At 37.5% G+C, this 19,459-nt stretch overlaps 1 protein-coding gene across 34 annotated transcripts in view; it reads left to right on the forward strand.

Annotated features, from left to right (window-relative positions):
- ANK2 (ankyrin 2) overlaps window positions 1-19,459 on the forward strand; it is a 583,169-nt gene that overhangs the window by 241,399 nt on the left and 322,311 nt on the right. For 13 of the 34 annotated variants that reach the window (XM_023219985.2, XM_023219976.2, XM_023219981.2 and 10 more), the window contains exon 1: window positions 484-882. The exons of 20 other annotated variants lie outside the window; for them this stretch is intronic. In XM_023219985.2, coding sequence (XP_023075753.1) covers window positions 799-882 — 84 coding nt within the window. In that variant the 5' untranslated portion in view covers window positions 484-798. Of the gene's footprint in view, window positions 1-483; window positions 883-19,459 lie in introns of those variants that run through there. One more of the 34 variants, XM_023220018.2, reaches the window with a different exon arrangement.

Below are 19,459 nucleotides of genomic sequence, written 5' to 3' on the forward strand. Positions count from 1 at the left end.
ACACACACACACACACACACACACACACACACACACACACACAGACTCCTGACCTAAAGCTCTTGGCCTATCCAGAAAAGACAGTTATGTATCTGTCCAGTTGTGTAATACATTGTAACAGGTACTCTTACATTGGAAAGAGAAGGCACAGGAGAAGAGAGTGGTTGGGATTATCTGGAGGCTGGAGAAGCTGTTCTCAAGGCTTTATGACAGAAGTCATCCTTGAGCATAGTTTTAAAAGATTGTATTTTAAATCAGTGAATAATATCTGAAAAACATAGCTTTCTTATATTCACTTTAGGATATTAATAGCCAATCCTTTTCCTTAAGTAGCCTCTTGACTGGCTAAATGTACCTCTTCAGGTTCAGAGACACATTCTAGAATGCTATGGTTTTCTCATTATGCGTTGTATCTGTTCCGTGTTGAAGTACCTGTAGGAAGAAAATTAAGTACAGGTTTTGTGTGTGGGTTGAGAGCTGATCCTATCAAGGGTGTGTCAGAAACCAACCAGCAGAGTCCCCAAATCATTCGAGTCCCTGGCATTCTTTTTTCAAGGCTTTCTTCATTGTAACCGGTTCCTGATGGTAATTGGTTGAATCAGATTTAACAATGCAGTCAGATAAACAGTTGTGGCAGCTGCTGCCATGGCAACGTCACCGTCCTTACCCTCCCAGTGCGCGCCCCTTCCCCACCCCTCCTCCTCCTCCTGCTTTCCTCCAGTAAGTGCATACTCGCTAGTGGTCTGTACAGGCGGCACGGTTTGATGGCAGAGATATTTTCTTTCCAAACTGTTCAAAATGATGAACGAAGATGCAGCTCAGAAAAGCGACAGTGGAGAGAAGTTCAACGGCGGTAGTCAGAGGAGAAAAAGACCCAAGAAGGTAAATGGCCAGAATTAGGAACGTCTGTGTATAAATATGTATGTGTGTGCATGTGTGAGTGTGTAATATCAGCGAGGCTATGGAAACCGTGGAGCATTATGAGTAACTGTAGACGATAACAGTGCCAAGCCTTGCTTTTTTAACGAGGCAGGTGCAAACTGCTGCTTTTTGAGAATAGTAAAGAAGCCATGGCTCATAATGGATACACTGACTGGAGTGCGGTGAAGTGAATAGAGATAAGGTGTGTTCCACATGTGGATTACTGAGGACTGTGGCCACTGATGGATACTTCTGGTGTTAACTGGGTAGAGAGAGTCGTTTTATTTTTAGTGTTTAAAAGGAAGAGTGTTAAGCAAGGTGGATTGCGAAGCAAAAGGCAGATTTTTGGCCAGATGCGTTTGCTCTGTGATGATCCTGAGATGGCTAGACAGCAAATGCCTTTTGGTTTCATGCTAAGTGTATTCCTCCTAAGGAGAAAAGACTGCTGTGACAGGAGAAATATCCCCAGCATGATATTTCTTTGGCTTGCTTAGCTCCTCTGCAGTTTTCCCAGACGTTAGTGTGATAGCTCTTTCAATGATAAGAAACACAGCTAAAGATATTATGGGGTGGGGGCTCTTGGGCACACAAAGCAGTCTGTAGGATTTCTTACTGTGGCATACATTCCCACACCCTCGATTTTCATGGAAATGACAGCAGGGAGAAACAGTGGGAAAAGATGCAAACTATTCAGCCCCACCCAATGCCAGCACTTCTTTCTTTATGGCCTGACTCCTTCTGGTAAACTGTTGCAGCCTCACAGAGCTTCCCTGAGCCTCACCTCTGAAAGAGATGCTCTATAAATAAATTCTCCTAAAATGCATTTATTTCCTGGAGCAATAATATGGGCAGAATATTAGATATGATTGTAATGTAAATGGCTTTCAACGTTAGATGGTTTTGGATTTTGAATAAGCAGATTACAAAAATAATAAACACAAACAAGTGAATATTTTTCATTTTGCTAATGAAGTTGCATTGTGTTTCAAAATTCTAGATGTCTAGTGTACTAAATGTCTCATAATCTAAAAATTCTGAATAATTTGCAACCTCTGATATTTAAAAGATCATTGTATCAGCAAACAAGGGAGTAGTATATTTGTATGGTATCATGCAATTTGATAAAAATAAGCATGTGATGATTTTTTAATCATAGCCTAGAGATAGTGATGCAATCTGATAACAGGCAAAAGGATAATTCAGGGCAAGCAGGAACCTTGGTAGAATGTCCTTTTCCTTTTGTACCTAAGCATTCCACATCCTCTAGACCTCGAGGGCATTTTTATAGAGCGTTAGCTAATTGAACAACATAGAAAAAGAAAAAGAAAATAGAAAAGAAAGCGAGCAAGCAAGAGAGAGCGAGAGAGGGAAAAAGAAAGAAAGAAAAAGGAATTTTTAATTGACATTATCATTTCAAAATCCCATATTTTCTCTCTAAAGTCCCTGTAGTGCTTTAGAAACAATATACTCAGGACTATTGAAGGGGTGGAGAATGAATCTTGAGATTTTTAAGCTCTGAATGATGATACTAACTTCACATGACCAAAGCCATTTTAAAGTCTTTGAGGAGGAAGAGACAACAAAATCATCCTATGTAGTAACTATCATATCTTTAAGCTGAATTTTCTCAAATAAATTTATTTTAGGAGTAAGTCTTTTTCCAAACTTGCAACCAAAATGAAAGAGCAAGTTTTGAATGTGTGTGTTAAAGCATCATGAATATTGAGTGTTAAAAGGAGTTTCACCTAAAAGAAATTGCTCTTGAAAAAAATACTAATTACATAATAGATTAGGGGATGCATACACATAAACACACACACATCCCTCAGCTTGCCTAGTCAGTCAGACATAAGTGGGTCTGAATCTCAGTTCTACCCTTTAATTTTGTGTGTTTGGAGCACATCATTTAATTTCTCATTTAATGAATCCAGGGATTCATCTGTAAAATGAGAATAATTATATATAGAATATTTTGTGAGGATTAGAAATAATGTATATATAATTATTTGAACAGTGTTTAAAACATATAGTCAGTGGCAATAACTTTCAGGTGTCATTCTCTTAAATGGAATTTGTTTACTGCAATAAGCCTTTTAAGAGAAAAATCTGTTTATACTTTTGAGAGAGGCAGAAATGACAGAATCCAATATTGGTGCTTTGCAAAGACTAGTAGTCATTTTTCAAAATGTCAAAAGTTATATGCTATAATTGGAAACTTTTTTATCTCATACAAATCATTGATGACATTTACATAAATGTACCTTAGGTCTTTATATTATTGTTTCACATTATTTTGCACAGCAGAAAACTTACATTTTCATATTTAAACACTAGACCATTAAACGTGCCTTGATTAGGACATTAATGATAAAGAGATAAGTATCCCTAATAAGCATAAACCCTGAGAAAGCAAAAATTGGGGTAAAGTCAATGTCACATCACTTCAATTTAGTTGTTTGTTTTTCTACTAGAGGTTTACATTGAATCTGCTGTAGGATTCTACTTAAGCATCCAGGATTACAGACTACCCAGCTCACTATGGCCTGGGTGTAGGTCTATCCTACTGACTCATATTCCTTGAAATCATGCCTCTATCTCTAGTAAATACATAACAAATGGGCTGTAATTTACTTGTTTATTCTGTACCTTCCAAAAGTACCTCTTCTGAGGGACAGAGCTAAAGGATCTTTTGCCACCAGACCTACAATGTGAGAAAATAAGCTCAAGGAGGAATTCATTTATGTCAGAATTTTACTGAGTGTGTTGAGGATAGCAATTCTTTGAGCTTTACTGAAGAATGTCTGTTTTGGCTTTGGTAAGTGAGCTTGTCAGTGCTCTCCACTCAGAAACCACGAGGAGTACACTGGTGGCTGAACATGATGGGTTTATGACTCATTGTCGCGAGGAGGATACACATCATGGGGAACCGTGGGGGCATCTCAGTAAGCGGGTGCCAGGAAGAATGCATAGGATATGGGCTTTGGTTGAGTAATTTGAAAGAGGGTTCAAGAGAGTGGTGGCTCACTCTGGGGATGGGGTACTCCCAGAAAGCAGGAACAATTCTATAATTGTGTATCCCAGTCTTATCTACAGGAGAACAGGCTAGAGTGTTACTAAAGCTATAGTTATAAGGAAGCAGCAATCTCATTTGGCAAGAGAGGGAGATGTTTGGTATTTTGTGTCTTGGACAACGTCTTTGTTTTGTCTGCGTTCAGACATGATATGGGAGTGGTGATGTTTTGGTTTTAGTCTGCCATGGTCAGAGTGGCCTTGTCTGATGTTGATGCTTTGAGAAATTTTTTATGTTCAAATAGTAGAACATTGAGGCCTAGCTGATAGTACCAGGCCCACTCCTGTAGGTCAGTGGCTGCTTTTCTCATTCTCAAGCTTGAACACAAAGATACCTTTGGAGAGAGAGAGAAAGACTTGTTTATTATTGGATACTCTTTAGTACCCAAAGAAAATAAATTATAGATAGTAGTGTTGTTAAAGTAGTCACGAAAACCTTCATCTGATACTTCAACAACGTTTTCTTAGGGCCAAGATATTTCATACTAGCAGATATTGCCTAAGGTGCAAATTTGGGATTGATGTTTTAGTGGTGGTTCAGTGGTGAAGAGGAAATGGGGGCTATTCTAATTTTCAACTGGAATCCAAGACTAAAAAGAAGCATTGGGAACTATGTGAAATGTATCCATGTAAGACGGCTTTCAGCCTACTCTAAATCCTAGAAAACTCTATAAAAATTTTTATATTTTTTGAGGAAGGGTCTCATTCTGTCACTCAGGCTGGAGTAGAGTGGTGTGATCATGGCTCACTGCAGCATCATCCCACCTGGCTCAAGCGATCTTCCTGCCTCAGCCTCCCAAGTAGCTGGGACTGCAGGCATGTGCCACCACAGCTGGCTATTTTTTTTTTTTTTTTTTCACTTTTTGTAGAGACAGAGTCTCCCTAAGGTACCCAGGCTGGTCTTGAACTCCTGCTTCAAGCGATTCTTCTCTTTCATCCTCTCAAATTGTTGGCATTACAGATATGAGACTATAAAACTTATTCCACTATTCCAGCATTTTGACAGATTATATTCAGATTATATTACAATAATCCAAGACCATATTTATGTGTGCAACTTCACACACTTTCCAGTTTGTAGCAATAACATAGCGGTGGATTTATACTAAAAGAGGCTGTAGGAGATTTTGGTAACTTACATACTTGGAAATGGTAATGCCCAAGCATCAATCACAGGTGACAGCCATCTGAAACCACTAGGCCTGTGAGTTCTTCTAAAACAAGTACATGAGTAAATGGTTTAGTAACTGTGTTCCCCATTTAGTGGAATAATGATATGAAGATAAAAATAAAATACCGGCACTATTATTTTCAACAGAGTAGTAGGATAAAATGGCTTTATAGGATACCTTATATTTATTAAAGATGCTTTGATCTGGATCACTAAGATATTCATAAGCATTGTAAAATAATTTGAAGGTACACACACACACACACCCACACACTGAATGGCTGTTTACGTGCCACTGCCTAAATAGAGAGATGAAAGATGAAAGTGTTGCCAGATGTGTGGTTGAAATGTTGTACCATAGAAATATGAATGAGGTACATATTAAAAGGTTTATTTTTATAGCAGCCAAAGAAACTATGCCCTTTTTAGTGGAATCGGGTAGTAGATCCAACATTTGGGTGTCCAAATAGTATTGTAGCCAATTAATTTTGAATTTAAAGTTGATGCCTTATCTAGTTCACTGATGTCTAGAAAGGCTTCCATGTATAATTTATTCTGAACAATATCCCTATTTCTTCAGTCTTTCAAATAACTTACCATTTGCCCTTTATAAAATACCAACTTATAACCCAAAATAGCATGTGTTGCCTGAAGACAGTAATTCCCCATCACTGAAGGTATTTAAAATGACCATCTGTCAGGGATGATGGAAATTTTTATTGGATAGAAAAATACCTTATAACCTGGTATTCCGTGATTTTTCTTTCAATGTCTTCCTCTCTGTTTCTATTTACTCCCCTTTATCATATTAATTTTTTCACTGATAATTTCATGTTTTAGTAATAACTAATTTATCCTTTTTAGAGCAGCATATTTCAAAGTGCTGTCTACTGACCACAACTACCAGAATTATCTGGGTTTTTTGCTAAAATAATTTACTTCTTAGGACTCACTTCAGACCTGCTGTGTGTTAGAACCTTTGAGGATTTTTAACAGGCTCCCAACTCTTTCTTATGCACACTCAAGTTTAGAGCCATTGTCTTAGCTGGGTGCAGTGGCTCACACCTGTAACCCCAGCACTTGTGGAGGCTGAGATGGGAGGATTGCTTGAGCCCAGAAGTTTGAGACCAGCCTAGGCAAGATAGCAAGACCCTGTATCTAAAATAAAAACAAAAATAAAAAATTAGCCAGGCATGGTGGCACATGCCAGTAGTCCCAGCTACTGGGGACTGCTGAGGACACCCAATCTTGGAGGGTGAGGTCATAGTAAGCCATGATCTTGCCACTGAACTCCAGCCTGCGTGACAGAGTGAGACTGTCTCAATAAATAAATAGATGAATAAATAGATAAATAAATACATGAATAGAACCATTGCCTTAGAATGTGGTCAACAGTTACGCAGTTGATTTATCTTAGAAAGAAGAATCTTTAATCTTGATTAGATGCATTAGTTTATTACTTGGCTCTTACAGCAACATTTGTTTAAGTCTAGATGGCAGCAGCAATGACACAAGAAAATTGAGAACAACATTTTAAAAATCTTACTCTTATGTCTGGAATCTGGAACTGCTTCATATGCGATCTTATTTAATCTTCAAAATAACTCATTGAATATTATTATCCCAGTGTCATAGATGAGAAACTGGAGACTCAGAGACTACATATAGATGGTGCTGAAGAGACCATAGACATTTTTCCTACTGTTCAACTAATGACATATTTTGAGCCATTTCTCCTGTGGAAACCAGGTGTAAAGTAGTCTTCTGTATCTCTTGCAAAGATTCTGTGGTTTTCTTCTAAGATATCCTCCTGATTCTTCCTTCCAATGTTGCTGTCATTTTGCATCGGTTGATAACATTTCCAAAAATGCTCAATCTTATCTATGGGAATAACATGGAAAAGTAACTTATTTCATGACTATCTATGATACTCTCCCAAGCAGCATTCCCAAAAGAAGGAAAACTTCTTTTGCTTCCATTATATTTTGTGCTATGTTGTTGTAGATGTATCCATCAGCCTGTGCAGATGACATATTGGACTCTGAAAATTCACAAAAATGTAAGAAACAAAACTTAAGTAAAGAGCTGCCTTCATGTGGCTTAGGCGTGTTAAATTAAGCCACCCTAAAAAGTTCACCCTACTTTCACCATTTTAGCTCTACTTATTCTTTTGAGAAAATTTTGTTAGTATGATATTCTCAGTAGTTGTTCTATTAACAGTTCTTTTCCATACACTCTTTTCTGAAGTGTTGGAGGTTTCTTTTTCCTTCTTGATAAAGTTTCTAAAGAGACATTTGATTGCACATTAAAACTTGAAATTTTAATCTGTATTTGTTTCTCTCTTGTCCTAATTCAGAGCATGCTAAATTATAAATATGCTTACAGCTTTACTTCTTTTTTGCTTGTATTCTGTTCTAATTCCTGTTGGAGGCAGAAACAAAATCACTGCCTATTTTTATCTCATTGGACACTGGTCGGATATATCACAACAAATAAAGTTACCATTTCAATTTCCTTTTACTAGATAGAACAGAGATGGGATTGCTACCAAAAGAGACTTTTTTTTTTTTTTTTTTTTGAGACAGAGTCTCGCTCTGTCGTCCAGGCTGGAGTGCAGTGGCCAGATCTCAGCTCACTGCAAGCTCCGCCTCCCGGGTTTATGCCATTCTCCTGCCTCAGCCTCCCAAGTAGCTGGGACTACAAGTGCCCACCACCACGCCCGGCTAGTTTTTTGTATTTTTTAGTAGAGATGGGGTTTCACCGTGTTAGTCAGGATGGTCTCGATCTCCTGACCTCGTGATCCGCCCGTCTCGGCCTCCTGAAGTGCTGAAAAGTTTAAAGTTTTTATATACTTGAGACCAAATAAATATGATAGGGTATTTCTTTTTCTTTGAAATTCATGCCTACATCCCAACCCCGTAGGGAGGGTTATTTTTAAAAAGCTGCAGGGAGATGGGAAAATATGTTCTAGATAATAATATACCAAAATCTACAGGGTGAGCATCTTCTTAGTCATGAGACCTGGTTTTTATTCATGTTTTTCTGTTAACTCACAGACAGCTATCATCTTCTTCCACACACGAATTTGTGTTTGTAGTCATTAAGACAAAGACCTTGATTTCTAGCATTTGCTTAATGAGCTTCAGTTTCTAAGAATCAGCTTGTTTTGCTGTTTAATTTAGGTGTTTCTTCCGAACACATAGGAAAGTTCCCCCAATTCAACAATTGGTATTGGTTTGCTGAGTGTATAGCACTGTGTTAGGTGCTATGGCATGGCTAGGCTAAAAGCCAATGATTGATACATGGAATTCATCATCTGAGCAGACATTTCTATCTAAGAAAAAAGTAATGAGCCATCTAGAGAAATATTACAGGTATACTCATACATATTATAAGTAAAATATAAATATGTTGTGCAGTTGCCAAAAAGAAACTCTATAGGAGTCTTGAGAAGGGCAAGAGATCAATGTAATTTTGTTAGACGAGTAAACCTATGAGTAGGTGAACAGTAGCGCAGAGCTGTAAGTTAATGTGTAAGTATAAAGGAAGGGGATACACAGGCAATCTGGATTCAACAGCCTCAGGCATATAATTCCAAGTTACTGTAAAAATTAGGAAACTGTTGGTGATTTGTTGCAATGCAGAGTCATAACCATCATGAGTGAACTCTGACATGGTTGTCCTTATGCTTTCAGCCTTGGCCAGCTCCAGGTTGTATTTTGGAATCCATCTTGTTTGATGACTGAGCCTGTGTCCTTCTCCTATTAGATATATATGTTTAATCACTCATTTTACCTATGAAGATTTGCCCCATATCTCTGTTTATAGATTATTTCTGCAATCAGTAGTAAATTCCAATAAGTAAGCCTCCAAATTAACAAGACATTCGAATCTAGTAGAGCCAATTTTTGAAAGTATCTAAATATTCAACCTTCTGCCTTCACCTGAAAGAGATACTGGTATGGATAACCCGAATTGCAATTATCTAGAACACTTATACAGGCACTCATAATGCTTTGCATAGCAGCTAAAAACTGGTTTGTCTCTTTGGGTTATTATTTTATTGGTGATCATGATGTGTTAGTATAACATTACTAAGGTAGTCCACTTTGCAGGCTAACTTTGAGTTTGCTCTGGATCTTTTTTTTTTTGAGAGGGAGTCTCGCTCTGTCGCCCAGGCTGGAGTGCAGTGGTCGGATCTCAGCTCACTGCAAGCTCCGCCTCCCAGGTTTACGCCATTCTCCTGCCTCAGCCTCCTGAGTAGCTGGGACTACAGGCGCCTGCCACCTCACTCGGCTAGTTTTTTGTATTTTTTAATAGAGACGGGGTTTCACCGTGTTAGCCAGGATGGTTTCGATCTCCTGACCTCCTGATCCACCCGTCTCGGCCTCCCAAAGTGCTGGGATTGCAGGCTTGAGCCACCGCGCCCGGCCTGCTCTGGATCTTATGTTGGATTTTCAGATCCTTGAACAAGAAAATCGAGACTTTCCCCTCCTTTCCATTTCCTGGCCTGGCCACAGGTTTCTGTGCAGTCTTCTTTGTCCATTTTCACTGGCAAACAGAGTGACTCATGACCAATCATTTCACTTCTGGCCACCTTTCACTTCCTGCTTACATAATAAGGACAATTATAGCCACTGCCACTTCAAAGAACACACATGGTTAAAGAGAAATACGTAAAGGGGTGTTTTAGAAGTAAAAGTATAGAAACAGAGCTAAGCGTTAGGGTCTCTGTCGATACTAAAAATGGGAAGAAATCAAAAAGAAATTGTGAACCATTCTAGAATGCTTCACCAAGTGCCAGTAAGTGGTACCTTTTTTTTTTTTTTTTTTTGAGACGGAGTCTCGCTCTGTCCCCAGGCTGGAGTGCAGTGGCCGGATCTCAGCTCACTGCAAGCTCCGCCTCCCCGGTTCACGCCATTCTCCTGCCTCAGCCTCCCGAGTAGCTGGGACTACAGGCGCCCGCCACCATGCCCGGCTAGTTTTTTGTATTTTTAGTAGAGACAGGGAGTGGTACCTTTTTATAAGTATTTTAATGTAATAATATGATGGTTACTGTAATTCTAATATTTGACAACATTCTTAACAATAAGTATTTCTATGTGACCAATTGAGCCCAGTTTAGGTGGGAGGTATTAAAAAAAATGAAAACGTAAAGAAATTCAAAACATTAGGAGAATTATTTATGGGAAATTTAGTATTTTCTTTGTCAAGATTTTGGTCCTCTTTTTATACAACGCTTATCCCTACAGAATCCCTTTTTCAGATGTTCTAAACACTTGCCCAGAATTCAGAGGGTATGGTGGCGGGATGCCTTTCTCTCTTGCTCCGTAGTACTGTCTTGTAATAAGTGCATAGGGGTGGCAATACACCCAATGACCAATAATTTAAAATGAGAATCAGGAAGGAAATAAATTAAGTATAGATACTTGCCATTATTTTAGTAGTTTAGAGATGCCATTAGAACTGCTAGAGATATTCATACTACTGTTAAATTAATGTGAATGTCTGTCTTAGTCCTTTTGGGTTGATAAAAAAGTGTCTTAGAGTGAGTAGTTTAAAAACGACAGAAATTTCTCACAGTTCTGGAGGCTAGGAAATTGAAGATCAAGCTATCAGCTGATTTGGTGTCTGGTGAAGGCCCACTTCCTGGTTCACAGATGATGCCTTCTCTCTGTGTCCTCACATGGTAGAAAAGGCAAGGCAGCCTTCTGGGGCGTCTTTTATATGGGCACTCATTCCATTCATGAAAACTCTGCCCTCATTGCCAAATCACCTTCCAAAGGTCCCAGCTCCTAAAGCCATTGCATTGGTGATTAGATTTCGACTTAGGAATTTTGAGGACATGGACATTCAGATTATAGCAGTCTGTTTTAATGTTCTCCCATTCAGTTAAACCTGTATTAGATTGTGTACAGCCTGGCATGCTTAAATAGTATTTCCTGTAAAGTTGACACAGTAAATAATTTCACTGTTCTGTGAAGTCAGTCAAATTCAGAAGACCAGCCCTACATATGAGTTTGATCTATGTATACGTTGTTGCCATGAACTATAGTACATATGTTTAGTAATTGTCTACGTGATTTATTCTTGGCTTTATCTACCACATATTATCATTTGTGTAGAAAAGGTGTTCAAAAGAGACTGTATAAGTAGCTTATAAACATCAGTTCTGTTCAGTATGAGGAGGAAAGAGTTATCATAATGGTACATACGGCATTCTTATAGGTCATTCCTCTGTCCCAACACTTTGTACTGAAAGTACAGACACTGTACTTTGAGAATTCAGAAATTGGCAACACTTTCCACACAGCCTATGATTCATAGTAGGGACTACGAAAAGCCTTAATGTGAATTAGCCATTTGTTTCCACAATTTTAGATTATTTTGAAAAGAGCATTTAAATAGCATTGATAAAATGTTCATGAGTAACACATTACTATACTCCAAGACTCAGAGTAAGTTCATATACTGAGGTTTGGGCTTGAGTGGTGACTGGGTTTTGGTTTGAAATCTTAGCTATTTAGGGCATAGTGCTAATCTAGCCACCACTATTCTATAAAAGCCAGTTATCTTCATTTAGTGTCAAAGGCATATACTTCATTCTTAACTGAAGAGAGTGGCTGATCAAACTGACACAGCACAGCAGAGTACTGCCGGATGTGTGCACACCCAACTACATTACCAAAACTAACACACTGCGATTATCCCAGAGTCACTTATCTCCTAATGTGTGAAGGAATTCTGGTCCTTTTTAGGTCATATGAGGGGAAATGATATTAATAGAATGACAGTCAAATGGGGGTTTTCTGTGGCATTGTGATGAAGTCTACCTTAATCAAACCTGTTTGAACACATGATGTTTTGTTAAATAAATGGAACAATTTATTTATAGAAAAAATTATTTATTAGAAAAAATAGTTCATCCCATTGGAACAACGTTTTTCAATAATAATAAATAGTTAATATTCATTGAGAGATTAGTATATATACATGCTAGTCTACATAGAGTTCTACATAAATTATCTAATTTTATCTTTACAATAACCTGATGAGTAGATAGTTCATGATTCCATATTAAGGATGACACTGATGTCCAGAGGGATTTAAAAAAGCCCTTCCTGCTTGAATCTACATAGCTCCTAAACGAGCTATTCCAGGTCAAACTGACCACTCTGCTTATCTCCAAACCCCTGTGCTATGTGAATGCCGCAATCTTTTACAGAATTAAAATAGGATTTAGAATGAAAGAAATAGGAGTTTTGTTTATGTCCCAAACCTGTGTCACTCATATGCCTTCGCTGATTGGTCAATTGGTCAAGGAATCTAAAAAGCTATTTTTTTTTTTTCAAATATGGTTTAAAACAGAGGTATAAATCCAAATTGGAAAAGTTTTTTTATGTAGTTGTTGACTAAGATTGTTAGATGCTTTCCAAATATTCAAGCCAGATGTGAATTCTCAGACTCAGCTGTGGAACACTGAAGAATGAAGCTTTATAGTTGGTATTTCCATCTGCACTTCAACTGTATTTGTCAAACGGCTGACACCCTTAGCATAGCCTCTCTAATATAAGGGGGAATTTGTTAGTAAGTTCATGTTGCTTGTCCTAATTCAAAAGGTCACTAATCTATCATGTGCTCCATAATCTCATTACACAGCAGGGACCTCTTTCCAGTTGTTAAAGAACCAGTAGGACTGATTGACCTATTATATGGGGGCAATCAGGCACTTGTTTACTGGCCTATCTAGAAACTAGTGCATTAAACTCTTTTTTTGAATGGGTAGCACGTCTGTTCCATCTGGAACCTTGGTACCTCTTCCAGATGACCCTGTGCCAAGTGGCTTCCATGTTTGATTTGTGAAGGTAGTTCTTGAGCACTAGCAACAGATTAGGTGTGATTGGGGAACTTACATTCACTGTAACAAAATGTCTTGATCAGATAAAAAATTACTGTTGGAATAATTTTCTGAATCACTGACCCTCATCCGGTGGGAGACTAAACTTCCTCCCTTGATTGCTTTTTCCCAGTAATAATTTTAAGGGATGACTATTTTTGCTAAACTTTATTTATAATTTGTCCAAATGAGCAGAATATTTGCTAAAGGAAATATGTTTTCCTTTGTAGAGCAATTAACTTTTCTTTTCAAAAAGGTTATCAGGAGATAATTTTTGTAGGTTGCTTATATAACAATATCAATAATTTTAAAAAATTACATACGCGCATACACACACACTTACATTATTGTGAGTTTTAGATATGAGGCTCTCGGAAATGGCTTATAAACTTTGGGTATTTTTTAAAAAAGATAAACTGTCATAACCATACTCCAATTTATATTTGCCTAAGATTGAAGTATCTTCTATAATACTGCTGTTGTTTAATGCGCACAAAAAATAGTTAAAAAGAATGAATAGGATGTAGTATTAGCTAGTAAAACAGAATGACTATAGTAAAAAATAATGTAATTGTACATTTAAAAATAACTGAGAGTATAATTGGATTGTTTGTAGCACAAAAGATAAATGCTTGAGGTGATAGTTACCCTGTTTACCCTGATGTGATTATTACACATTGCATGCCTGTATCAAAATATCTCTTGTAACCCATAAACATATACACCTACTATGTACCCACACAAATTAAAAATTAAAAATTTTTAAAAAGCAACTCAAAAAAATAATATTGCTGTTGCCATAGAAAGTTTTTATAATAACTTGTCTTCATTCTGAAAACCTAAGGCCATGCCCTGTACAGGGTTTGGATTCTTGTCTAAAGCAGGATTATTAATTTAGAAGCCATAAATTAAGTTTCCAAACATTCAAACAGGCTTCTTTTCCCCCAAGATAGATTTTTAACTCTCTATGTCAGGATCTATTGGCAGTTTTTTGTTCCAACTCAGGTGTCAAGGGTCATGTGAAGACCAGCATGATATGGCCTAATCTATAATTTAAGTATCACGTATATTTCAGTTTAATATTTTAAAATGGAAGTAGTAATAATGTGCATTTTGGAATTTTTATTGTTTGAATTGGTGTCTCAAGTTTATTTCAAGGTGACCAATGAACAGTGAGTTTGGATCTCATTAAATTCTTACATTTTCTGGCTCTATAGCTCTTTGTATATTTCTGTATGACTACATATCACTCTTTTATAGTATATTCATATAAGATATTTTCTGCACTTTTTTGTACCATCCAGAAGAGCCATATTTTAGGTAGAGGTTATTATATGCTTTATGAATTGCAGAAGTAAACAGTTTTGAATAATTCAATACACTAAGAATATATGGTTCCACATGGACTTCCTAGGACATTTTTGACACAAATAATTACATCACAAAGTGATTAATACTTAGGCAGATATGGCTGGCTATGTCTTTCAGTATACCGAATGTTTATCGTATGTGAGAATGATCCCTTGCAGCTTTTCAAGCACAACTGTCCAGCAAACATTTATTGACTATTTGTCCAATAATTTAAGGCTATGTAAATTATCTGATATTTGATAATACAATTAATATTTTGCTTTTTTGTCTACATTACTGTACTAATTTGATTATTTTCCCTAGGCCTATCATGATGACAAGGAATTATGTCTGTTGACCCTAAAATGACCTTGAGGAAATGAGGTGCTAATATCAATTTAGGTGACAGATGACAAGTATCTGTGTTATAGCTGACTGAAAATTCATGCTCCACCGTGTAATATCTATTTGGAATCTAAAACTCTAAAATTGGATATGACATTTAGTAAAAAGATATCTAGTAGAATATATATTCATATCTTTGTGTGTGTATGAGTGTGTATGTATTTGAGTCAAATATTCTCTTTGGATGTTGCTAAACAATGGAAAAAGTTACCACCAAATTTGTTATGTGTTTTAAATGATAGCATTTGGTTATCGTTTATTTAGGGCTCTCAAATCATACCTGCAGCCAACATTGTGGATAAGAGAATACTTGATAGCAATCATTATTAAAATAAGAAATTCTTGGAAAGTTGGATTTCAGCATTGCTTTCTCAGAAAACATATGGTACTTGAGTTTGCTTTCTTCTCTGTGTCTAGCCAAGGTTTGTATTTCTTTAATGATGTGCATTTGCCCTTTTCCATTATAAAAAGAATTGCTTTTTGCCACAATCAGAAAACATTTAGTATATTTTATGTGGCCATTTTCTCAGTTGGGAGAAGACAGAAGACCAAATAAGCTAATAAATAGTAATACACATGCATGATAATAGTAACAGATTATTTTAGTGTGCTGGCAATTATAGGTAGGTATTTTTATACTTAATTTGAAAAATACTTGAGAATTAACAGCAAATGTAAAATTCAAAGAGCTGAATTATGAAAAATGATACTTTATCTCATACAAATACATTTTTTAAATTCTAGAATAATGAAACTGAACTCTTAGTGTGAATTTAGAAGTGAGGCTGAAAATGGATCTCAGGGCTATTTTTAGTAGACTTTGTTTAAATTCTTGCTAATTTCCAACTAACTACATTTGAATTTATTTAGATTGCAATGAAAAAAAAAAAAAACACTTTCCTGCTTCTTTATTTTATTTGATGTCTCAAATCCCACATTATTTATGGAAAGCTGATTTTAAAATAATGTTTTATTTTTGAGTTGACCTAAAACATCAAACTAAAATTTGATTTTTCCATAAACATAAAAGAACTTTTTTTTTGTTTTGTTTTTTAATAGATAAGTATAAATGACTTTCCTCCTAGTGGAAGTCATTTTTGGAAATTTTAGTGATACAGTCCAGTTTAATTGCTGAATTGTTTACAGGTGTTAAAGATCTCTAGCATTGATAATAGAGAAATTTTGCCTCATTAATTTTTAGGAATTTGAAGCCCTTTAGAATATAACATAAATACATTTTGCTTCAAGTTTAATAGCAGAAACAATCCCTTCCACCTACCTCATCATCTCTGTGTACACTAAGCTCTCCCAAGAGCACTCTGTGTGACTTACCATGATGATAGGTTTTTGTGTCTGTTTTAATCGTATTTACCATACGCAGGTGCCAATTGTTCTGTGAGCATACACATAACAGCAGGTGGTGCCAGTCAGGATTCAGCCAGGATTAAGGAGGAGGGACTCTGCATTCCACAGTGCACATAGCCACCTTTTGTTTCCCCATGACAGAAATCCCCTTCCCTCCCCACCTGCCAGCCCCGCTTATCCACCTCGCTCTGGGAACTCGATTTGTGGTGGTGTGCTTTGTGAAAAAGTATCAACCACCCTTACTCCAAGAAACTCCAAACGATTGTGCAAAGTATGACCTGTGTCGTTCTTTGGGAAGTCGATTTTAACTTTTATGATCTTTGTCATTAAATGACAGTTAATTTTCTTGTTAGAAAGTTCTGTAGAACTTCTAACAGAAATGTTACAGTTGAAATTTAAACAAATACAGCACCTCTCAAATTCTACAGGAATATATAGGTATCACCTATATGCGTATAATAAATATAATATTTTTGTTATCGCAAAATCAGTATATACGTGACTGCTCTTTTGTGTGTGTATGCATGCAAGTGACTTTAATGTATGATTCATACTAATTTTATTTTTTAGAGCATAAACTTTTAGAGGTGAAAGTAGCTTGAAATTTCCATATCTAACTGTCTTATTCTGTATAAGGAAATGGAGACCCAAAGAAGTCAAGCACCTTGGTCAGAATCACATACATAGTTAGTGGCAGGCACGGGCCTAGAACTCATGTCATTTGATTCCTAGAAAAGTGTTTTTCCTGTTTCTTACCGATCATCTGAAAGAGCAATCAAAACCTAGTCACAGGAGAGAGAATTTCAGTATTGATTTTGGGAGAGTACAGCTTTAGCAATGCCCCGATCAGCTGCAGCAAGGAGATTTGTGGTTAACCTGGCAGTGAGCAAAAGCCATGTTTCTGACACCAAGTGGGGCACTGAGCTTCTATCTGCAGTGTTATTACACAAAAGCTAATTTCCCAATATTTACTAATCAATTGCTTTGTGAGAACTTGTCATACCAGTGCTCCCAATCTAGGTCTGTCGTTCGGCTGTGATTTGTGGAAAGGGCACTATTTTACTATAGTCACTACTCTGGTGTCCCCAGGAAATTAGATGGCTTCACCTGGTTCAGGTATATATTTTATAATACTTTAAGACCATCTTTAATTAGAACTAAAACAAAAAAGGTAGTTGAAATCAAAATATTATGAGGAAACAATATTTGGGTTTGTTGAACCATTAACACAGATGTCCTCTACAGGTGTTTGGTTTAGCAGTGTGTGTGTAGTTTTATTTTTACTCTCTTTCTACCTTGATTCAAGCACCCTCCCCACCTCCCTCCAGCTCCCCAAAACACCCAGGCATGCGTGTGAGCATACTCTTAGGCCTCTTACAGTTTTTGCAAGCCGACTGCAGGGGCTGGAGTCATTCTGTAAGTCTTTGAAGTTCAATTACTATGGTACTCTTATTACGAAGGGTTACTGGTGGGTGCCTTTTATTCATCTATGTATTTATTTATTCTTCACTTAGCACATTTATTGAATGCCTTTTAATGACTGGACACCATGCCAAATACAAGATACAAAAATGACAGAGACATATCCCTTGGTCTCAAGAAGTTCACGGTTCATAAGGGCAGACAAATACATAAATAGATGATTATTATATGGGGTGATAACTGCAATATGGAAACATATACATAGCCTATCGTAGGAGAACAGAAAAGGCTAGGCAAGAACTCCTGCAAGCTATGATGACTGAGTTGAACTTTAAAGAATAAATAGGAGTGAGCTAGGCATAGGTGTGACTGACAGTACTTCTGGGAGAAGGTGGAGCCTGAGCCATCTCATGAGATGGTGAAAGCAGCCCTGCACACCCAGTGAAGAAGGGCAAACTGAGTAGAGCTTGGACTCTGGAACGGGACCACCTGCTCTGTTGTATGCAAGGTGTGTAACTTCGGGCAAGTAACTGAGCTTCTCTGTGTCTCAGTTGCCTCATCTGTAAACACTGAGGTAATTATAGGACCTCCTAATAGGGTTTCTGTGACAATTGTGAGCTGGCATACATAAAGTGCTTAGAATCGGGCTTGGCAATAGTAAGCATTATGTGAGTTTTTTATTGCTAGTTTGTGAAGTGAAAAACAAGCAGGACAGGTGAGAAATGAGGCTGAAGGCATCGGCAGGAGTCAGATGACTGTATCTCATGTTAATGAGTTTGGAATTTATGCTATGTAGCCAGAGGGGACTTTGAAAGTCTTAAAAAAGTGGGAAAACATGGCGAGATGTTTTTTCATCACTCTGGAGACTGCAGAGAATGGGAAAGTCTGGAGACAGATTTTACCCAGGGAGCTGTAGTGCTGGGGAGACATGATATGGAAATGAACTAAGATATAGCCATATGTGTAGGGAGAAAAGGGAAATTAGTCTGCTTAGGCCACTGAGTGGACATGGGAGTGAAATGGAAGGGGCGGAGGAGAAGCAAGAGTCCAAGATGTCCCCTTGGTGTCTAGTGCTGGTGATTTGGTGGCTGGTGGTACTAGCAACTGACCTTGCTAATGGTAAAGGAGGAGCAGGTACAGCAGGGAAGATACTGGGTCCGGATTTTCACATGTAGGTCCTAAAGTTTCTGATGGAAAAGTCCAGCTAGCATTTGAAGTGTAACACTTGGGAGGAAGGTCAGGACAGAGAGTTTTAGGAACCATCAGCATGGTGAGGTTGAAATCACAAGTAATGAAGTCCCTCATAGGTGGAGGACAGAGTCTTGGAATGACATCTACAGTTACAGGGAAAGCTAAGAAGAGGTCTTCAGGATGGAGACAAAGAAAGTAGAAGAGCTCTTGGGAGGACTGGAAAAAGAACATGCTCATGTTTTTGCCCCTAGGTATGATGCCCCCTCACACATGAGTGCCAGGATTAGATTTTAAGAAGTATTCTTCTTAGGTTGCACTTTACATATGTGGCCCCAAGCATGAGTCTAGGGTTGCTGGTATTCCAAAACTTCACCCAGGCTACATGGCCAAGGTGAAAATAACTAGTCATATGTTTCTCTCTGGTTAGGTGGAGCAAGCTTACTCTTGCTAATACTGGTCACATAGTCACTATGTTTCTGAAGCCACTCAGTAATGCTGGCATTTTTCCTAAGCATGCTGTTAAAAGTTTATTTGTCTAGTTCCTGGGATCATTTGGGTAGCGATTCCCAAAGAAAGCCAAAACATTTCATCTCTCTGTATGGCATTTTTATTTCTTTCTCATTAGTTTCACCCTGAGTGTTGGAAAGATGTAGGTTGACAGCCACATC

This window comes from Piliocolobus tephrosceles, chromosome 3, assembly GCF_002776525.5.
Source record: "Piliocolobus tephrosceles isolate RC106 chromosome 3, ASM277652v3, whole genome shotgun sequence".
NCBI lineage: Eukaryota > Metazoa > Chordata > Mammalia > Primates > Cercopithecidae > Piliocolobus > Piliocolobus tephrosceles.